The 19,755-nt window shown below is 38.6% G+C and overlaps 1 protein-coding gene across 2 annotated transcripts in view; it reads right to left on the bottom strand.

Moving 5' to 3' along the window:
• Window positions 1-1,579: 1,579 nt before the first annotated feature.
• The window catches only part of Togaram1 (TOG array regulator of axonemal microtubules 1), a 65,903-nt gene continuing 47,727 nt past the window's right edge, over window positions 1,580-19,755 (bottom strand). For both annotated transcript variants that reach the window (XM_051146841.1, XM_051146850.1), the window contains 6 exons: window positions 17,969-18,095; window positions 13,105-13,223; window positions 9,784-9,973; window positions 6,734-6,953; window positions 3,258-3,344; window positions 1,580-1,957 (listed from right to left, as the gene is read on the bottom strand). In XM_051146841.1, the coding sequence (XP_051002798.1) occupies window positions 1,692-1,957; window positions 3,258-3,344; window positions 6,734-6,953; window positions 9,784-9,973; window positions 13,105-13,223; window positions 17,969-18,095 (1,009 nt within the window). In that variant the 3' untranslated portion in view covers window positions 1,580-1,691. The remainder of the gene's footprint in view (window positions 1,958-3,257; window positions 3,345-6,733; window positions 6,954-9,783; window positions 9,974-13,104; window positions 13,224-17,968; window positions 18,096-19,755) is intronic.

The following is a 19,755-nucleotide window of genomic DNA, read 5'->3' as shown; positions in this document are numbered from 1 at the left end:
ATTAATAATAATGTATATATTTACAAACAGCTTAAGAGGCTTTAAGTGTTCTCACAAAAAAATATTACATATGTATTATCATCCTGTAATGTACTTAAAGGAAAGTATCAAGTTGTACTCTATAAATATATATGCAATAAATATCCCTTTGCTTATACAAAATATAATTATTTGAATATAATATTGGTTACAGAATTAATATAAAGCTGTATTTTGAATCCAGAAGTTTTATCATCAGAGTTTCTTTAAAATATTTATTTTCTAACTCTGAGAAAAAGTATGTCAATTACAAACCTACACTACAGGCCTATAGTTTACCTAGAAGAAAATATAAGGTCTATATAATTGTAAAGTAATGAAAATTTTCACTGTTCTTTCACTTACCTTCAAATAGTACCAAATTTTTGTTTCCGCAAAATTCACAGATATATATAAAAGGTACTATTTTAGAATTAGGCAAAGAGTGGCTGGGACTGTACTGTACACTACACACTTACTATCTGAAGATCCTGGGTTCCTTCCATAGCAGGCCCCCTCATGAGAGGCAGCCAAAAAGACTGGAAACTCATTGACGTATGAAATAAAAACAGGTACCAGAGAATCCGATAACCTTAAAATGGATCTAACCTAGCTCTTGGAGACCAGGAAAGAGGACTAGACTCTCTCAGGATATGTTGTTAACTTCCTGTAAATCAGGAATGATAGCTCAGGTCTACTCTTAAGTTACCAGTGATAGAGCAGGGGAGATAAAAGAACAGATCATTGTTTTCATTTTAATATATGTGAGAGTTAGAAAATAGGACACCTGTCACACATCTACAGAAATAAATCCTTTTATTTTATAACATTCCTTTTCTTCTTTAAGATGCATACAGTACTTGGAAGCCCAAGAATTCTGAGAAAAACTATAGAAGACCTGGCACTATTTCTGAGAATTATACAACTGGGCAGCAAAATAACACCTTTATAAATGGACAGACGGACGTACACAAATTAAAAATTTAGTGTTTGCACACAAAAATAAGATAGTTACATTCAACACATTTCTTAACCGTGCATCCAAATGTTTAATGTTTTCTAAGCTTTGGTCATCATGCTTTATTATAGCTTGTTAAATTTCACAATTGTGCAGATGATTAAACCCAAAAGTTTTGCAAATATATCATAGTAACACAGCAGCAATAGCAAGCTAATACTGCATAATCATATTATCAGACTGATTCAGAAACATGTTCTTCACAAACAACACAAAAAAGTTATTTTGTGAAAACATAGTTAAAGTACTTTTTTCCACTTGACAAAACAAAGCAGAGTAACGAGACATAGAAGAACATGATTATATAATAAAAAGTATATTTTTTAATTACAAATCTAATTGTACATATGGGGTCACAAATTGCAGTTTCTATAGAATAGTGCAAATGAGCAGGATTTTTTCCCAAAAAACATTTAAAATGTAATTCAATTCCTGGTGCCATGGATTTCATGTCTATTACTTTATATTAATTATTTTAGATTTTCATGTGATGGTTAAAAGAACATATCTGTACTCACAGGTGGGCTATAAATAAACATAGCCACTGACTTAATTTACTGGACATGAAATGCAGGCACTCAAAACACAACACGTAACTTTAAAAAGATTTCATCTGTCATCATGTAAACTGTTCATTAACTATTTCATCAAAAACTCATAATTCATTTAAAACTGTCATATCGAGCAATTCTTCTAAACTTTTTTTGATATGTGGTGGTTGAGATGCAGCCTGATTTAATAGATTCTGACCCATCTGTGCAAAAAGTGCTTTTGACAATTTCGCTGTGGCTGTTCGGATATTTCCCCCAGCTCCAGGCAGGGAGCCACTATGTGTCATGTTCCCTAAGAGGTGCCATAAAACCACCAGCACTTTCTGTTCTGTGGCATGAGGCTTCCTTTGATAAAGCTCCATGACAATATCTGGAATACAAAACACGAGCAACAGTCAGAGCTTCCCCAAAGTAAATTCAAAGTTTGTTAAATAACAGATACCTGAAAATATGGGCTTCTGCCCTGGGCTATTTGTGCTTTTAAAAATTAGGCCTTAAAAACAAACAAACAAACAAATGAACAAATAGGCAAAACTTGCAAAGATTGGGATCATCAGGTGTCAGAGTGCCATATAGGAGACAATTCAGGAAAAAGTGCTGAATATCTCAACACTTCCTGAATGAGTTAGATACAACTTATAGAGCTCATTCCGCCACTGATGAGCATCCACAGTTATTCTAATGACCGCTTGGCAAAGGACAGATTCTCCACCTTCCTTTCCTCTCTCCTCCTTAAAAATGTACAGTGTTGGGCATCAACCCCAGATATTTGGGAGTGCTAAGCAAGCAATCTATTGTAGAGCTACACCCTCAGTACTAGAACTATTTTAAAGAATATTTGGAGTAAAAGTCTTAAAAGCTTCTTTTGTAGATGATTATATAATTTATTTCTACTCTGTATAGCAGCCATACTGAATTGACAACTATAATAAATTAAACACCCACCAGTTTATCCTTAATATCATTTGTAGGAAAATGGACATAACTGGTGATCCCTCATATTTAAATATTTATTTACTTATTACCATGTATACAGTGCTCCGCCTGCACATATGCCTGCAGGCCAGAAGAGGGAACCAGATCACATGAGAGATGGTTGTGAACAACCATGTGGTTGTTGAGAATTGAACTCAAGACCTCTGGAAGACCTCTGTAAACTGTTCATCATAACTATTGCATCAAAAACTCATAATTCATATAAAACTGTCATATCGAGCAATTCCTCTAAACTTTTTTTTGATATGGTGGTTGAGATGCAGCCTGATTTAATAGATTCTGACCCATGTGTGCAAAAAGTGGTTTTTTTTTTTTTTATGTCAGTGCTCTTAACCTCTGAGCCATCTCTCCAGCCCCCGGTGATCATCATCTTAAGAAAAATAAGTCAATCTCGGAGAGGCAAATATTGCAGGTTTCCGTCATTTGTGGAAATGAAGATATCCAAAATTACATATACATATAGGGTATAAAAGAAAAAGAGAGCTCAGGAAACTGACTGAATAATGGGAGGGAGCCAGTGGAGGAGAAGGGAAGTGACATATGGTCAACATATATGATATACTTGCATAAAGATGTCTTTACATAAATCACACACTAGGTACAATGAATATATCCCAATAAAAATTCATGCTAAAAGTACACTACTTTAGAAATAATTACTTAAAGCTATTTACCAGCAAGCTTTTCTGTCATATCTTGTTTTGCTTTTCCATTTAGAAACTGAGCTTTTGTACAAAATGGCTGTAGAAGTAAGTAATTGTCTAAGATAAAATGAACAAGAAACATGTCTAAGAATGAGTCTCAATAATTTTGGTTAAACAGTATTAACAGGAAAAAGAAACAATTTCAACAATGCAGACATAGTAACTTAAGAAACCCATATATTTACTCCCTACTTATAGTTTTCTATAACTAACTATATGAATAATATTCTTATGGTAAAGATGAAATAAAAGTATCCATAAAGCATTAAAGAAGCTACCATAGGGCATAAAAGGGAAAATGCTATCAATTTCCTTGGCATCATATTTTCAAATTATGGTAGCCTTATAATAAAACAACAACAAAAATATTTTTATGGAGAAGTGGTTTTTATACTTAATGATATTTTTACATTTAAAATTTTTATTACAATCACACCATTTCCCCCTTCATTTTGCTCCCTGCAACATCAAACTTCAAAAGATTCACAAGAAAGTTGGAAAAGCAGTATTGGCAAGCCTTTTGCACTGAAAGATAAATCTTACATGATTATAGGAAAATATCAAGCCATGTGGTGGTGGTGCACATCTTTAACCCAGGACTCCAGAGGTAGGGGCAGGCAGATCTCTGAGTTCAAAGCCAGCTGGGTCTACAGAGCAAGATCCAAGACAGCCAAGGCTACAGAGAATAGAGGAACCTTGTCTCAAAAAAAAAAAAAAAAAAAACAAGAACAAAAAATTAAAATATGGGATGAGTCTACACCACACTTGTTCACAAGCTCTGATTCGTGTAACACATTAAGTTACAGAAGGGCTCCTTCTCTGTTAACATGCTAACTACTCCCTTTTTGTAGTGATAAAACACAGAGAATCGGCTTAAAGGGTTTAGAAAAACTTACTTTGTGCTCGTGTTTTCATGGGTTCCTGTTCTCTTAGCCTTACCCTGGGCCTTAGGGAGCATAGGTCATCCTGAGGAGGCTTAGAGTGGTCTCAACAGCTCATCCATGAAGGGTGGAGAGAGGAGAGGCTGTGTCCTAACATTCCCTTCAAAGTTACGTCTCTAACGACCTAACATTTCTTAAGACTGGGTTCTACCTTCTAAAGGTTCTAAGACTTCCTACATAATTAGTGCAACAGAGTAAGAACTTGCCTTCAACAGAGGGAGCCTCTGCAGTTTACATAATATATAAATCAGAAAAATACCAATATTTATCTCCATACCACCCATCAATGTAGGCAACAACTAGACTGTTCATCACCTATGTGATTCTGTCTTTTCAAAGATGTGAATAAATCAAACAGGAAAGAGTATGATCCCCGCTTAGCTTTTTAAATAGCACCATGCTGGTGTGATCCTCACAAATCAGTCAAAGTATCAATTCTGCTCCTTCTTATTGCAAAATAGTATTCTATGGTTATACTGACTTGGATATGGTTTAAGTGATATTTTTACATTATGTTAATATTTTGTTTTTAAAGGAACTTGGAATTTCTTTCTAGAGCAGTTCTCTCATTACAAAACTACTCCAGATTCACCGTTTCTGGCCCCCACAAACATTTGGTTCGTTCTTCTTCCTTTCTTTAAGAGTATGCTCATGTAAGTGTGTGTACACATGTGTGCCACAGATAAAGTATAAAATCAGAAAACAACTGTGGGAGTCAGCTTTCTCCGTGTACTAAATGGATCCTGGGAATCATCAGGTTTTAGCAACAAGCTCCCTTACATAGTGAGCCATCTTTTTAGCCTGTCACACTTAAAAAAGAAAAAACTTAGCTGTTCTAATAGTCTTATAGAGATTATTGTCTCAATTTGTCTCTGTATGCCACTAGGGCAAAGGGATGTAGAATATCTTCTATGGGCACACTTTTCATGCTGTATCTTCCTCGGTGAAATGCTTCTTCATGTCTGTTCCTTGTTTTCTACTTGGACTTTTTTATTTTGAGTTTTTGATATATTCTAAATATGAGCTCTTTGTTGCTTGTGCAGCTTGTTAAGGTTTCTGTTTAAAATGGTCTTTTGTAACTTAAAAAAAAAAATTAATCCTGTGTGTGCACACGAGATACATGAAATATCTTTAAAAAAAAAAAAACTTTGCTAGTGTCTCGTTGCTTCACACTTGGACCTTTGATCCTGAAGATTCTGTTCGGTGTCTGTATTTGCATTAAATCTCAGTGATAAGCAGAACTGTCTGAAGATCTAAAATGACTTAAATGGAAGACTGCTTTCCTTCAGGGAGTCCGAATGCTGTCACATCCTAGATAGACAGTACCTGTGTGATCAGATCCCAATGAAAATACAGGGAAGAATCATGATTTTTAATAAGTTTCCTTGTTGGACAACATCTAACACTGGATGTGTTCTGTGCAGTGCTAGGGAAAGCCCCTTAAAAGCTTGCATCTAGCCAGACCTGGTGGTGCACGCCTTTAATCCCAGCACTGACAAGGCAGAGGTCAGCTTGGTCTACATAGCAATTTATAGGCCAGCCAAGAGCTCCTGTAAAGGTGGAGAGGGTCTTTCCTTTCACCATATGGGTCCTAGGGATAGAGCTCACACTGTCACACCTGGTACCAAACAGCTTTACTTGCTGAGATTTCACCACCACAATTTTAAAAAAAGTTAAACACATTTTTTGGAGGATTTTATGTATGAGTATTATACCATTTTCATCACACACTCTCCACATTCCAACTCCTTGTGTCCCTTCCTTCCTCTCTCAACTTCAGGACCACACACACACGTGTATACATACATAGATATATCCATAAAATATGGATATATAAATACAACCAGCTGAGTCCACTCAATCCTACTTGTATGTGTATGTTCTTTGGGTTGACCATCTAGGATTACATAACTTATCAGGGGTTTGTCCTTAGAGAAGATAGATTCCCCCTCTCAAAGTAGCCAACAGTTGCCTATGGTGGGTCATCTAAGGGTGGGGCCTTGTGAGATACCCCTATCTATGTTGGCATGTCATCTAGTAGTATCATTGTTCAAGTCTTCCTTAGATACACATATTATTAGGATTAAATTGATGCAAATCCCTGTCATATACAGAAGACACTTTTGTAGCAGACATCCTGGTCCTCTTACTCTTATCTTTCCATTGCCTCAGGTTAGCTTGTTGACATGCATGGATCATGCTTTTAGAATTATTTTTAAAGCTTTATTAAGTTCTAGTGTTCTAAAGAAACTTCCATGTTAAGTCCCAAAAGCATGTTATATTTTACACTTAAATCTATAATCCATTTTAATTTCATGAATATGAGGTTTAAAAAAGATCCCAATGAAAAAGTCAATTTAAATATTTGATAATTAAAATAATTCATGGAAAAAGTTTAAGATATATTTTAAATGAAATATTACTTATTTCAACATATAAAAAGATATAGGATCAGAAAGCATGAAAGTAAAATCAAAATTTCAGGACTAATTTAAGATTCCTTACCCACATGTTGACTCAGTGCATGGACAACATTTGTGGCAGCAGCATAGATGCCTGGATTCTTGGAATTCAAATTGTTATCCACAATTGCGGGAATTAGCATGTTGATTATAGGAGACAAGTTGTCTCTAAGTAAAGGAATCATTTTATGCATTGTTTCTAGAGCCACCAGATTCACTTTGCTATTAGAATCATGAAGTCGAGACTTAAAAGCATCAAAGATCTGAAAATAAATTAGAATGTTATTTAAAGTAAAAGAAGCGTATACATATTATATTATTCTCTTATTTTATTCTCTTACATACACATACACACACACACATTTTTTCTTATAAGTGATAACAAAAGTTTATTGTAAAATGAGAAATCTATATAAAAGGGGGTATAAAAAGGGAGAAGGGATAGAGGCAAGGGGTAAACGTGGACAGGCTTTACAGAGTTGAAAGAAACTAATCCTGAGCACAGAGTGAAAAGGCATGGGTCTTGGTGGATATGGGCCCTACAAGTGGCTGGATAGAATTTCGCTGGGCCCGGAGAGACTTGGCAACTACCAACCCATTCCCCCACTGAGGCCCTGAACTAGCACTCCCAAAAGGGGATGGGTGCCATGGACGAGGTAAGAAAGGCAGTGGAAGAGACAAACATTACTTCTGCAGCTTTCACAACAAGCCCTGAGAAGTAGGTATGCTGGTCTGGTCATCACGGATATCTGGGGAGAGTGGTGGGATGCACCAGCTTAGCTTTTAAAATTTGGCAATGAAGAGAGGCTTGAAGAGAGGAAGAAAATACTCGTAGGTGGGATTGGAGTTTACAATCAGCCATATACAGTGGTGACACTTTGCCCATTTCTGTCTGAGTTTACTTTCTCCAAACTTGAATAGACACAACTATAAAATATAGACCACACACACACACACACAATTTAAAATGAATTTAGATAATGGAAATTTGATTTGTTGAATTTAAATTTTTACATGTAGTAACAATTTACCCGAAAAGATGTTTCAATAAACGAGGGTTACAAATGTGGCTTGATAGGTAGCTGACTGACTTACCACAAACATGACTAATATGCTGTTAGCTAGAAGGTGCAGGTCAGCCTCGTTTGATGCTAAGAACTTTGGAAAAGTTTCTATAATACCCTTATTCATAAGTCAAGACAAGGAAATTTTACTATAGACATTTTACATAATTTCAGTTTTAGTTTCTAAGATGATTAGATGTAATGCCATCTCCCTCCCCTAAGTTTTGCTTCTGTAAGTGCACTTCTGTATGTGTAAGACATCATTCTAGTGCCCAGGCTGGCTTTGAGCCCCCATGTAGCCGAGGATGACCTGGACCTTCAGGCATGCACCATAGTCTAGTCATGTGGTGCTGCGGCTCTAACCATGTGCGTGTTAGGCAAGCACTCTACAGAGAAGCTATACGCCCAGCCTCCTCAGAGTAAAGTTTTATTATTTTTAATGTAATTGCTTAACAATTACTCCTTTTTTTCAGATTTCTTACTTTCATAAATTTCAACACATAATACAATGGGTGTTAAGTAAGCCTTTAGTCAGGTCAGGCAATCACGGAGCTACTTTACGAAGCTAAGGCCATGAGCTAGTTACGCATTATGCTTACTTCTTTTTAATATTTTATGTTAAAAATAATTTAACTAGAAGATTTACTTTTATTTAACAGATATTAGAAAATGTCTCAGTGGAATTAAGAAGTCATTATGGTTTGTCAAGTTTAATGTAGATATGCCAATTTAAAGTAGAATTTAATTAAAAATTTACTAATAGAATTAATGCAACTAAATTCTAGCAAAATAGAAGTAACTTGTACTCTCATGTTTATTAATCTCCATGTCCTTTGTTTTCCTAAAGATATATAAAATAAATTATGTAAAGAAAGTATAAGTATATATCCTATTTTATATACTGATTTCTAACACACATAAAATGTTTTAAAATCTGTAATGTAGCCATACTAAAGTCTCTTACATTTTCATTTTTTAGAGTATATATTGACTCTCTTAGCATATATCTACTGAAGCCAGGCCTCAAACTCTCAGAATACTAAGCTTACCAATATATGGGACATTTCAGAGAAATATTGACTCTCTTATTTTTAAGACTTTTATTTTTAGCCAGGCATGCCTTGAATCACAGAACTTGGAAGGCAGAGGCAGGTGAATCTCTGAGTTCGAGGCCAGCCTGGTCTACAGAGTGAGTTCCAGGACAGCCAAGGCAACACAGAGACACCTGTGTGTGTGTATGGGGGGGGGGGGAAAGACATTTATTTTTAACTATGTGTAAATGTGTGCACCTGGGTATCTGCATGTACAATGGTTCCCCCAAAAGCCAGAGGTATTGAGAGTTACAGATAGCTGTGAGCTGGCAGAGTGAGTACTGGGAAGTAGCTAAGGTTCTTTGAAAGAACAAGCATTCTGAAATGCAGCACTCTCTCTCTAGCTCCCTGTGATCATTTTCTTATTTTTTGTCTTATTGCATTTTAGTGGCTCCAGCATGTTTTTTAACATACCAAATCCTATGTATTCTACTCCTGTCATTAAACTTATTTTTTTTTATTTATTTATTTACTTACTTACTTATTTATTTATTATGTATACATTGCTCTGCCTGCTTGTACCCCTGAAGACCAGAGGAGGGCATCAGATCACATGAAAGATGGTTGTGAGCCACCATGTAGTTGCTGGGAATTGAACTCAGGACCTCTAGAAAAGCAGTCAGTGCTCTTAAACGCTGAGCCATCTCTCCAGCCCCCCATTAAACTTATTTTTAACACTTTTATAAATAACATATACAAAGCTCTTTTTTGTTCTTTTTTTTTTTTTTTTTTTTAAACTGGCAATAGATTGTAAATGCAAATTAATCTGGAGGGGTCATGTTGCCAAGGCAAGGACCTTGGTTCCCATGTGTGAAAGGAGTGAACTACCTCCCAAATGATGTCCTCTAAATTCCACAAATGAGAAGGGCTCAAATGCATACACACACACACACACAAACACAACAAATAATGCTTAAAAAAATTAGCTTTGAGTTTACCTTCACAATGTTGCCAACAACAAGCTCTTGATTGTTTTCAGTGTCTGACAGAAGTTGTTTAATCCCATTAATACGATCACGGAAGTCTTTTGCATTTAATAACCCTGTTATGACTTTAATGTATTCAGCACTTTCCAAGGAATTGCGGGGAGCTAATTTTCTGGGGACTTCTCGAACTTCAGTTACTTCTCTAAAATGAAAGATATATTACATTTTTACTTCCTCACAAAACCCAAAACTAAAAATTCTTATTATAAATTGATTTTTAAGAACTGATGTAGCCCACCTGCATAGGGAACTCCTAAGATATCTCCCTAAGATAGCTGATGATTTGCAGGAAGGACTAACCAATTCAGCATAGTTATACTAATGACTGAGATTTACAAACACAGATACCAAACAAAATCTGCAGGAGGAAAGGCACAGGGATCCAAATCTAAAGAAAACCAGACAAGTTTTTAGTTTTTTGTTTGTTTGTTTCTTTGAGACAAGGTCCCACTATATAGCTCCTTGTTGGCCTCAAACTCTCAAACTCAGAAAGATCCACCTATTTCTGCCTCCTCAGTGCTGAGGTTAAATGCATGCGCCCCCACGCCGGGTAGATGCCAGCTTATAAGCGACCTTTCCCAGAAGCACTGCACAGAAACATCACTATGTGATATTGTCTAACAAGGAAGCTTATGGAAGTCAAAGATTGTTCCTTGGATTTTCATTATGACAAATTTCCAGATTCACTGAAAGAAAGCAGGTCTTCTGTATGTCATTTTGTATGTTCCAACTATTTATGCACAACAATCTTACAACAATCTTACAAATTATAGAATAGTACACAGTTCTTCAAATTCTGTTTTCTTTTTTCTATCTTTTTTTTTTCTTTTTTCTTTTTTGGTTTTTCAACACTGAGTTTTCCTCTGTGTAATAGCCTTGGCTGTGCTGGAAATCTTTTTGTGGACCAGGCTGGTCGAACTCACAGAGATCCATCCACCTGCCTCTGCCTTCTGAGCGCTGGGATTAAAGGTGTGCACTACTACTCTCAGCTCCCAGTTCTTTTCTTTTCTTTCTTTCTTCCTTTTTCAAATTCTCATGCTAGTAAAAGATTAACCTTGCAGGCATTTTTTATCCATTTTTTTCCTCCAGTCAATTTATGTATTCTGTTGAATGTTATTACTTTTCATTTGCTTGTGACAGGGTCTCTCTAAATAGCTCCATCTGTCCTCCAACTCACAAAGATCAGCCTGCCTCTGCCTCCTTAGTGCTAGGACTAGTGGTGTGTACCATCAACCCTGGCTAAGAACAGTAGTTTTAAACTGGATGTGGTTGCATACATCTTTATGGCAGAGCCAGGCTATCTCTTCCATCAGCTCACTCAGACCACAGTCCAGCATACCAGACTCACTTGATGCAGTGACACTTTATGAGATGCTGGGTATCAAACCCAGGACCTCATGTAAGCCAGGAAGGTATACTAGGAAAGACATCCTGCCACCAGCCCTAGGCTCACACATAATCTAGAATTAAATTTGCTAGTAAATATATACTAAAATACATAAATAATGTGTGATTTATATGATTACCTATTTTGCTGGCTGGTTTTATGTCAACTTGACACAAGCTAGAGTCACTGGAAAAGAGGGAGTATCAATTTAGAAAAAGCCTACATAGGATTGGGCTGTAGTCAAACCCATAGGGCATTTTCTTAATTAGTGACTGATAAGAAGGCCCAAGCCCACTGTGTGTAAGACCATCCCATCAGGCTGAGTAAGCCATAGGGAGCACCCCAGTAAGTAAGCAGCACCCTTTCATGGCTTCTCCAGGTTTCTGTCCTTTTGAGTTCTTGTCCTGCCTTCCCTCAATGATGAACAGTAATGTGGAAGCATAAGACAAATAAACTTTGGTGATAGGTGTTCTATCACTTGGACATAAACATTCTTTAAACTGTATTAAAAATATATCAGAAAGGGCAATCAAGACTTTATAAAATGTTTAAGTTATTTCACAACCATAATATGTTGATAGTTGATAATATAATTTTAAGAATCTACCAAGCTATCATTATGACCTTTCTGGTATAATTTTTGAATTATAAGAATTTAAGCCTGAGAACCTGAGTTCAATCACGGGACTCACATAGTAAAAAAGAATTGACCCCTACGAATTGTCTGCTGACCTCCACACGCTTGCTGTGGCACACTCTTTCCTTCCCCAAAGCATACACACGTGCACACACTCACACAATAAGTTATAATGTAACTAAATTCTTTAAAAGTAACAGAAAGGTCAGAATAATACCTTGAAAGATTTTAAAAATTGTAATACCAGGATATTATGGTTGTGCAATAGCTTAAACAGGTGATAAAATTGTATATGTAATACCTATTTAAAAAATCAAGAATATAACTTTCTAGTTGTTGGCATTATAGATAATTGGTTAAATGCTCTAAAATGTTTTTCTTGTTTTGTTTTGTTTTGTTTTGTTTTTAGTTTTTTGAGACAGGGTTTCTCTATGTAATAGCTCTGGCTGTCCATGAACTTGCTCTGTAGTCTAGGCTGACCTCAAACTCACAGAGATCCACCTGACTCTGCCTTGCAAGTGCTAGGATTAAAGGCATGCACCACTACTGCCTGGCTTTCTAAAAAATTTCTTAATTAAAAATGTTCTTTAATTACATCATATGTTTTACAATCAGGAGAAAAAATAAAGTTAAAAACAAGCAAACAAAAAAAACTGTTGGGCTGGAGAGATGGCTCAGAAGTTAAGAGCACTGACTGCTCTTCCAAACATCCTGAGTTCAATTCCCAGCAACCACATGGTGGTTCACAACCATCTACAATGAGATCTAATGCCCTCTTCTGGCCTGCAGGTATACATGCAGGCAGAGCACTGTATACATAGTAAAAACAAACAAACAAACAAACAAACAAACAAACCTGTTAATGTTTCCAATATAAGCCTAATACTAGTTGAGTAACACTACAGATTTGTTAAGGTGCATATAGAGCAAAGCTGACAGGGATATATAATTGTACTATTAAATCTCAAATTTTCTAGGTCCTTATTAAACTTTTAAGACTCATCAAGTTTGACAAATACTACTGAAATAGGTCACAAGAATATCCAGTTGAGATAACAAGGATTTTTTTTTTTTTTTTTTTTTTTTGGTTTTTCGAGACAGGGTTTCTCTATGTAGCCTTGGCCATCCTGGACTCACTTTGTAGACCAGGCTGGCCTCGAACTCACAGCGATCCGCCTGCCTCTGCCTCCCGAGTGCTGGGATTAAAGGCGTGCGCCACCACACCCGGCGATAACAAGGATTTTATTACCTCTCAACTGAACTGAAAGTATCCCGAGAAACAGATGATGATCTTGTGTTCCCAACACTGCCAGTATGAGATCGCCTTCCTTTTGCTGACGGTGTGTCTAGTGGTATTTCTCCCAAACCCTGTAAGTAAACAAACAAAGTCAATGGGAGACATCTTAAAACCAGCAGTGGAATAACTTAATACAATGACTTTTCTTTCTTGTTTTTTCCTCTTTTGTTTTGGTTTTTGTTGTTGTTATTATTGTTCTCTTTTGAGACAGGGTTTCTCTGTAGCCTTGGCTGTCCGGACTTGCTTTGTAGATCAGGCTGGCCTCAAACTCACAGCGATCTGCCTGTCTCTGCCTCACTGAGTGCTGGGATTAATGGAAAGCATTACCATGCTTGGAAAAGTGACTTTTCAAAGCAGTCCTCTTAAAAAAAAAAACAGTAAGTGTTTTATGGAGCCTGGAGAGATGGCTGAGTGAGTAAAAGCACTTGCTTTACATGGCTGATGACCTGATTTCAATTCCTGAAACCCACATAAAAGCTAAGTTGAAGGGGAGAACCAATTCTAAAAAGTTGTTCTTTGACTTCCACATGCTCACCAAGACATGCTCACAAGTACACAAAGACACACACACACACACACACACACACACACACACACACACACACACACAGCGGGGGGATAGTTTTGTGCACTGTACCCAGAGATCTGATTGCTGTCCAGAGATTGGCATTATTATTGAAGCATCTACTGTCTCAACATTGTGTAAAAATTGTTCTCCATCACCTCTGATTGTTAATAAAGAGCTGAACAGCCTATAGCAGGACAGGAGAGTTAAGGCAGAACTTCTAATCCCAGGAAATGGGGAGGAGGAGGAGGGGTGCTACAAAGAGAGACAGAGACAGAGACAGTCTCCATGAGGGAGTCATCATGAGGAGTGGGTTGAAACAGGAGCAGTGAGGGCGAGACTAAGATGGCAGGTAACTTGGCTGGGAAATAGGCCAGGCCAGCACAGGTAGGTTAGAATCAATGCATATCTGCCCAGCTATAGTGCTTAAAGCTTTTAATACATGTAATAGGTCTCCATGTCATTCTTTGGGAGCTACAGAGGGCATGGAAAAACTTAATTTTACAAACACAAACACACACACACACAAACACACACACTAAAATAATTAAACATTTTTCTATTTCTATTTATTGTACTGGAAATGAATCACAAATGAAATCAACTTCATTTGAGTCAGTTCCATATGAGTAAGTTCTCTATGAAATAGTCGATCTTAATAGGCAGAAAAGTTGTTATAAATGCCTATTATTATTAATCTTTGTAATATCCCTCTATAAAAATAAAAATTCTAGTTATAGAAATGTTATGCTATGATAAATATTATATGATTGTAAGCTGTCAAAATTATAATGTTAAGTCTTACAGTTTTAATAGTCCAAACAATACCTGGTCATATTTAAGGTTTTTAGTCAATGCCCTACCTTCATTTACAAGTTTATTTTTATTATTATTTTATATGTCTTGCCTGTCTGTATTTCTGTGCACACCACAGGTGTGCCTGGTCCCAAGAGTTCAGAAGACATTGGATGCCCTACAACACAAGTTACAGACAGTTGTGAGCCGCCATGTAGGTACTGGGAATTAAACCTGGGTCCTCTGGAACCCTGTGCTACCTACCACTAAGCCATTTCTCCAGCCCACAATTCAAATCTTAATAAGCAGTAGACATTTACTCTTTAGGCCCAAGTGTGGAGAGCCCCCAAGGACCACACCCTAAGATGGCGCCTGGCATGTCGCCAGAACTGCCTCTGTAGAAAACAAACAAGTCCTTATTTGGACATAATCCGTTGCCTGAGGTAGTTCCGCCTTCGTGGACCTATGAGGATTCGAGACGTGGTGTGATTTGATTGGATGATGGTGTACTTTATTAGTGTGTGACGAGTGTGGTTCGAGGGAGTTGCTTGCACGAAGAGCTTGAATAAACTGCTTGGAGAAGAACTGGTGGTCGCGTCTTTCTTGCTGGCAAAGCGAGACGCTACAAGTGGTGGCCCGTACGGGGACCCTCGCTGTCCACTCCCCCACCATTAAGTTCAGAACTCCAAGTAGCCAAGGATCGCCGGCGGGTAAGTTCCTGGTAAGTGGAGCTTACGACCCCTGGAAAAAGGGGAAAGTCTCTGGAAGGGAGCTAATCCTAAAGTCTCCAAAAGGAAGCTAATCCTAAAGTCTCCAGAAGGAAGCTAATCCTTAGGTCTCCGGAAGGGAGCTAATACGCGAGGTTTCTGGCGAGGAAGAAAAGTGAAAGTATGGGTGCCTCGCCTTCTCACCCGGTTTTCACTGCCCTCCGAGAACTGCTAAAATCAAAGGGACTTAAGCTTAAAAGTAAAACCTTAGAAACCTTCCTGACTGAATGTGATACAGTGGCCCCATGGTTTGAGATGTCTGGCCATCTTTCCCTCTCGAGCTGGGATAAGCTAGGTAAGGATTTGGATTTTGCCTGGGAACAAGGAGACTTGAAAGCTGGGGTGAGGCCAATGTGGAAGTTGGTCCGTAGTTGCTTGTCAGATACTAGGTGCTGTCAGGCAGTAGAAGCTGGAAATCAAGCTCTTGAACAGTTGAAGAAAGATCTCAAAAATCAGATAAAGGAAGCGAGCTTAGTGAAGAATCTAGCCCGGAGGACGATATTGAGGAACTAGAAGCCAAGATGGAGGGGACCGGACTGTATCTGGATTTGTCTCCGCATAGAAAGGAGATGCCAGAAAAAGGGGAAGTTAAAAGAAAGGGAGTGGTGCAGGCTGAGATGGAAGTTGCTATGCCCCCTCCCTACAGCGTGCCCAATCTGGAACCAGAGCCAACTAATGTCGGTCGGTCTTTATGCCCACAGGTTTGGAGGAAAGTCAGGGCAAGTGCCTTGGGGTTTCCAGTGTTTCAAGACGCTCAGGGAAATCGCTACCATGAGCCCCTAGATTTCAAAATAGTAAAATCTCTTGCAGAAGCTGTACGTGCCTACGGTGTCTCGGCATCTTTTATAGTGTCGATGATAGAGAGCTTAAGTAGACACTGCATGACTGACGCCTACCAATTGGAGTAGCCTTATTAAGGCATGCCTCACTCCTGGTCAGTATCTTGATTGGAAGGCCTTTTTGATAGAATTTGCCACTGACCAGGCCGCAGCTAATGCTGCTGGAGGCAATCCAGCCTGGGACAGGACATGCTTTTGGGACAAGGCCGATTTGCTAACCAACAAACAGGATATCCCATCCCAGTGCAAGCACCTAATGCCATGACGTTGTTTAGACATAAGAGGGATTTTGGGATTACCGCCACCATTGTTGCTGCAGTCACCCTTGCCGCTACGGGTGCCGCCACTGCTGCAGTGGCTCTAAGTTCTACAGTTCAAACAGCTGCCACCCTTAACAACCTATCAGCCACAGTTGCCGAAGCTCTAGATACGCAGGCCAATATTAATGCCCAGTTAAAGGTAGGCATTATGATCCTAAACCAACACGTTGACTTGGTCCAGGAACAGGTGGATGTCTTATGGCAACTAGCACAGCTAGGCTGTGAATGGACATTACCTGGGATTTGTATTACTTCCGTTCAATATGTTAATTTCTCTAAGGCTGCAAATCTATCTAAACAGCTTTCTAGCCATCTTCTAGGTAATTGGTCAGCCAACTTCAATGGCCTGATGAGAGATCTTCGATTGTCGATTACTACAATCAATTCTACCCGTGTTGACCTGGCTTTTGCAGATGGACTCTCCATTTGGCTGGTGACTGCTGTTAATCACCTGAAGGAATGGGCGGGCATCCGGGCTATGAGCATTATATTCTTGGGTGTAAGTGGTGTGTGCCTGTGGTGTATTTGTCGGTTAAGAACCTCTCAACATCGCACTTGGGTCCTGATGGCTCAAGCGTTTGCAGCAGTTGAGGCAGGATAGTCACCTCAGATCTGGCTGTCTGCCCTAAAGAACTGACACGATGCTTTCGTCACGCTCAGGGTGCGAGGCAGAGCACTGCACAGGAGGTACATTGTATGCAGTTAATGGCCTCCTGGGGAGCAAGTCTGATTGCATGTGGGTTGGTATCCCAGACCCCACCTCTGGGAAAAAGGTACCAGGCCGGGTCTGGCACTCAGCAAATGAAGGGTTTGCTTGAGGGCAGTGTGAACAAATGCCCATACATACCGGAGATCAGACCTCTACTCTCACCTGTTGCGTTAAAGCCATGATGTGTCCTCATTATAAAATAAAAAAGGGGGAATTGTGGAGAGCCCCCAAGGACCGCGCCCTAAGATGGCACCTGGCACGTCGCCAGAATTGCCTCTGTAGAAAACAAACAAGTCCTTATTTGGACATAATCCGTTGCCTGCAGTAGTTCCGCCTTCGTGGACCTATGAGGATTCGAGACGTGGTGTGATTTGATTGGATGATGGTGTACTTTATTAGTGTGTGACGAGTGTGGTTCGAGGAAGTTGCTTGCACGAAGAGCTTGAATAAACTGCTTGGAGAAGAACTGGTGGTTGCGTCTTTCTTGCTGGCCGAGTGAGACGCGACACCCAAGAGTACATACATCTACTCAGGGTTGCAGTACAGCTCTATTTCAAAATGAGTCAAGTAGAAATACTGTAAAATACAATTGCTTCTAGTTTTATGGGAAAATGGGCTTTGTACTTATTTTTATTTATATATTTTTAATCTATTATTTTATTACTTTATTTACTTGGTGTGCTGGATGGTTTTTGTTATATGTAGCTGAGATAACCTATAATTCCTTGATTCTTTTGTCGTCACCTTTAATGTACTATGAATAGCTGACTTTTATGCTTTGCTTTATAAACTGTTTCATAAAACAAACTTAGTTTACATACCTTTTGCCGTAAATTTTTAACAGATTCTTTAATATATGGCAAATCTTTAGATGGGATATACTTTTCAAGCAGTTTTTCAAAGTTAGGATGACCCATCATGAGGAAAAGCATCTTTCGACCATAATACCTATGGATTGGTGAGAAATACAAAAGTACTTTTGCATATATGAACAAATTCAGTAGGTGCTTCAGTAGGTAAATCATTGAATTTAGATTCAGTACGCAATTCTTGTACTCAAGAGAACAGCATCGCCCTGTTCTCCCCTCTGCCCCCCTTTAAAGTCACTGCAGCTTAAATCTTTCAGCCATGATGGAAAATACAAAGCTATGGCTATTTTAATTTGTTTTTTTGCACATACCCAAGCTTTCATTCTGTGAGTCAAAAGCTAAGGGAAATACATTATCTCTGTCTTGACCTCCACAGTCAAGGACTTACTGCTCCCTACCTGCTGAAAGTCTGGCCTTGGTTAACCTCAATATCATGTCTTTCTTACTCTCCCTCTCCTTTCTTGGCCCACACTTACCTGGATGCCACTCTTCAAAACTCAATTTTCTGCTACTTAAGATATAAATTTCAAAAATGAACCCAATGCTAGATGACACAATGAAGGTTGATATGCTACTAAAATGGTCGGATAGTCTTCGAGCTAGGATTATGTTATATAAATGTAAACATAAATTTCTCAGAGTAAAGGAGCTAGATGTCAATCTAACAGAGGAAAGTCAGCATTACAGAGGTGCATATTAGAGAAACATAGTATCATAGCTATATTCATAAAGGAGGACCACCCTGAGACAAGTCACTGTCACACTTATGCTGACAAGTGTCAATACAGGAAACTCGAAGACTCGAAGACAAGCTCTTGTAAGAGTAGGGTATAGAATGGTCTCAGGACAGTCTGACAATTAGATCTCTTCAGACATAATGAAACTGCAAAAAAGGATGTGACAGCAGAGAACCAACAGCACTTCCTCTGTAAGCTGAGAAGGGTCTAGAATTATTCAGATAAGCAAACCTACTCAGCTGTAACTTCAAGAACAATTCAACCTTTTAGTCTAGAACATTAAGACAAACAGGTCTGCCACAAGGCAAAGGAATATGGGAAAGGCTGAAACAAATAACAAAGCAGCCAGCTGACCTCAAAACCCAAGTAAGAGTAAAGCACACAGGTTAACTGTAAGTGTTTTGTATTATCTGAACTGCAGATAACAAGAAGAACTGGCAAAGAGGCTTCCTGCAGGCTGGGTATATAGCTCTGTGGCACAGCACTCTCCTAGTATACTAGGTTATAGTTTGACCCAGCACAAAAAGAAAACCACAAAACAAAAAAGGGGGGTTAGTTAAACAGAGACACACACCACATAAACACTAAGAATCCTTTATATTTTCTCCCCCCACCCCTCTCTCTCTTTTCTGAGACAGGATTTCTCTGTGTACCCCTGGCTATCCTGGACTCTCTTTGTAGATCAGGCTGGCCTTGAACTCAGTGTCTTTGCCTCCAGAGTGCTGAGACTAAAGGCATGCACCACCACGCCGGCTATTTCTCTCTCTTATTAGTCAATGATTTAATCCTCTTTTTAAAATTATTATTATTTAATTTATTCAAATTACATCTCAATTGTTACCCTATCACTTGTATCCTCCCATTCCTCCCTCCTTCCCACTTTCACCCTATTCCCCTCCCCTAGGTCTAAGACCACGGGGCACCTCCTCTCCCACTATATGGTCATAGGCTATCAAGTCTCATTTTGGTAGCCTGCTTATCCTTTCTCTGAGTGGCACCAGG

Source organism: Acomys russatus, chromosome 1 (assembly GCF_903995435.1).
Source record: "Acomys russatus chromosome 1, mAcoRus1.1, whole genome shotgun sequence".
In the NCBI taxonomy this organism is placed as follows: domain Eukaryota; kingdom Metazoa; phylum Chordata; class Mammalia; order Rodentia; family Muridae; genus Acomys; species Acomys russatus.
Note: the sequence above shows the minus strand (reverse complement) of the source record. Positions and strands in the feature narration are given on the sequence as shown.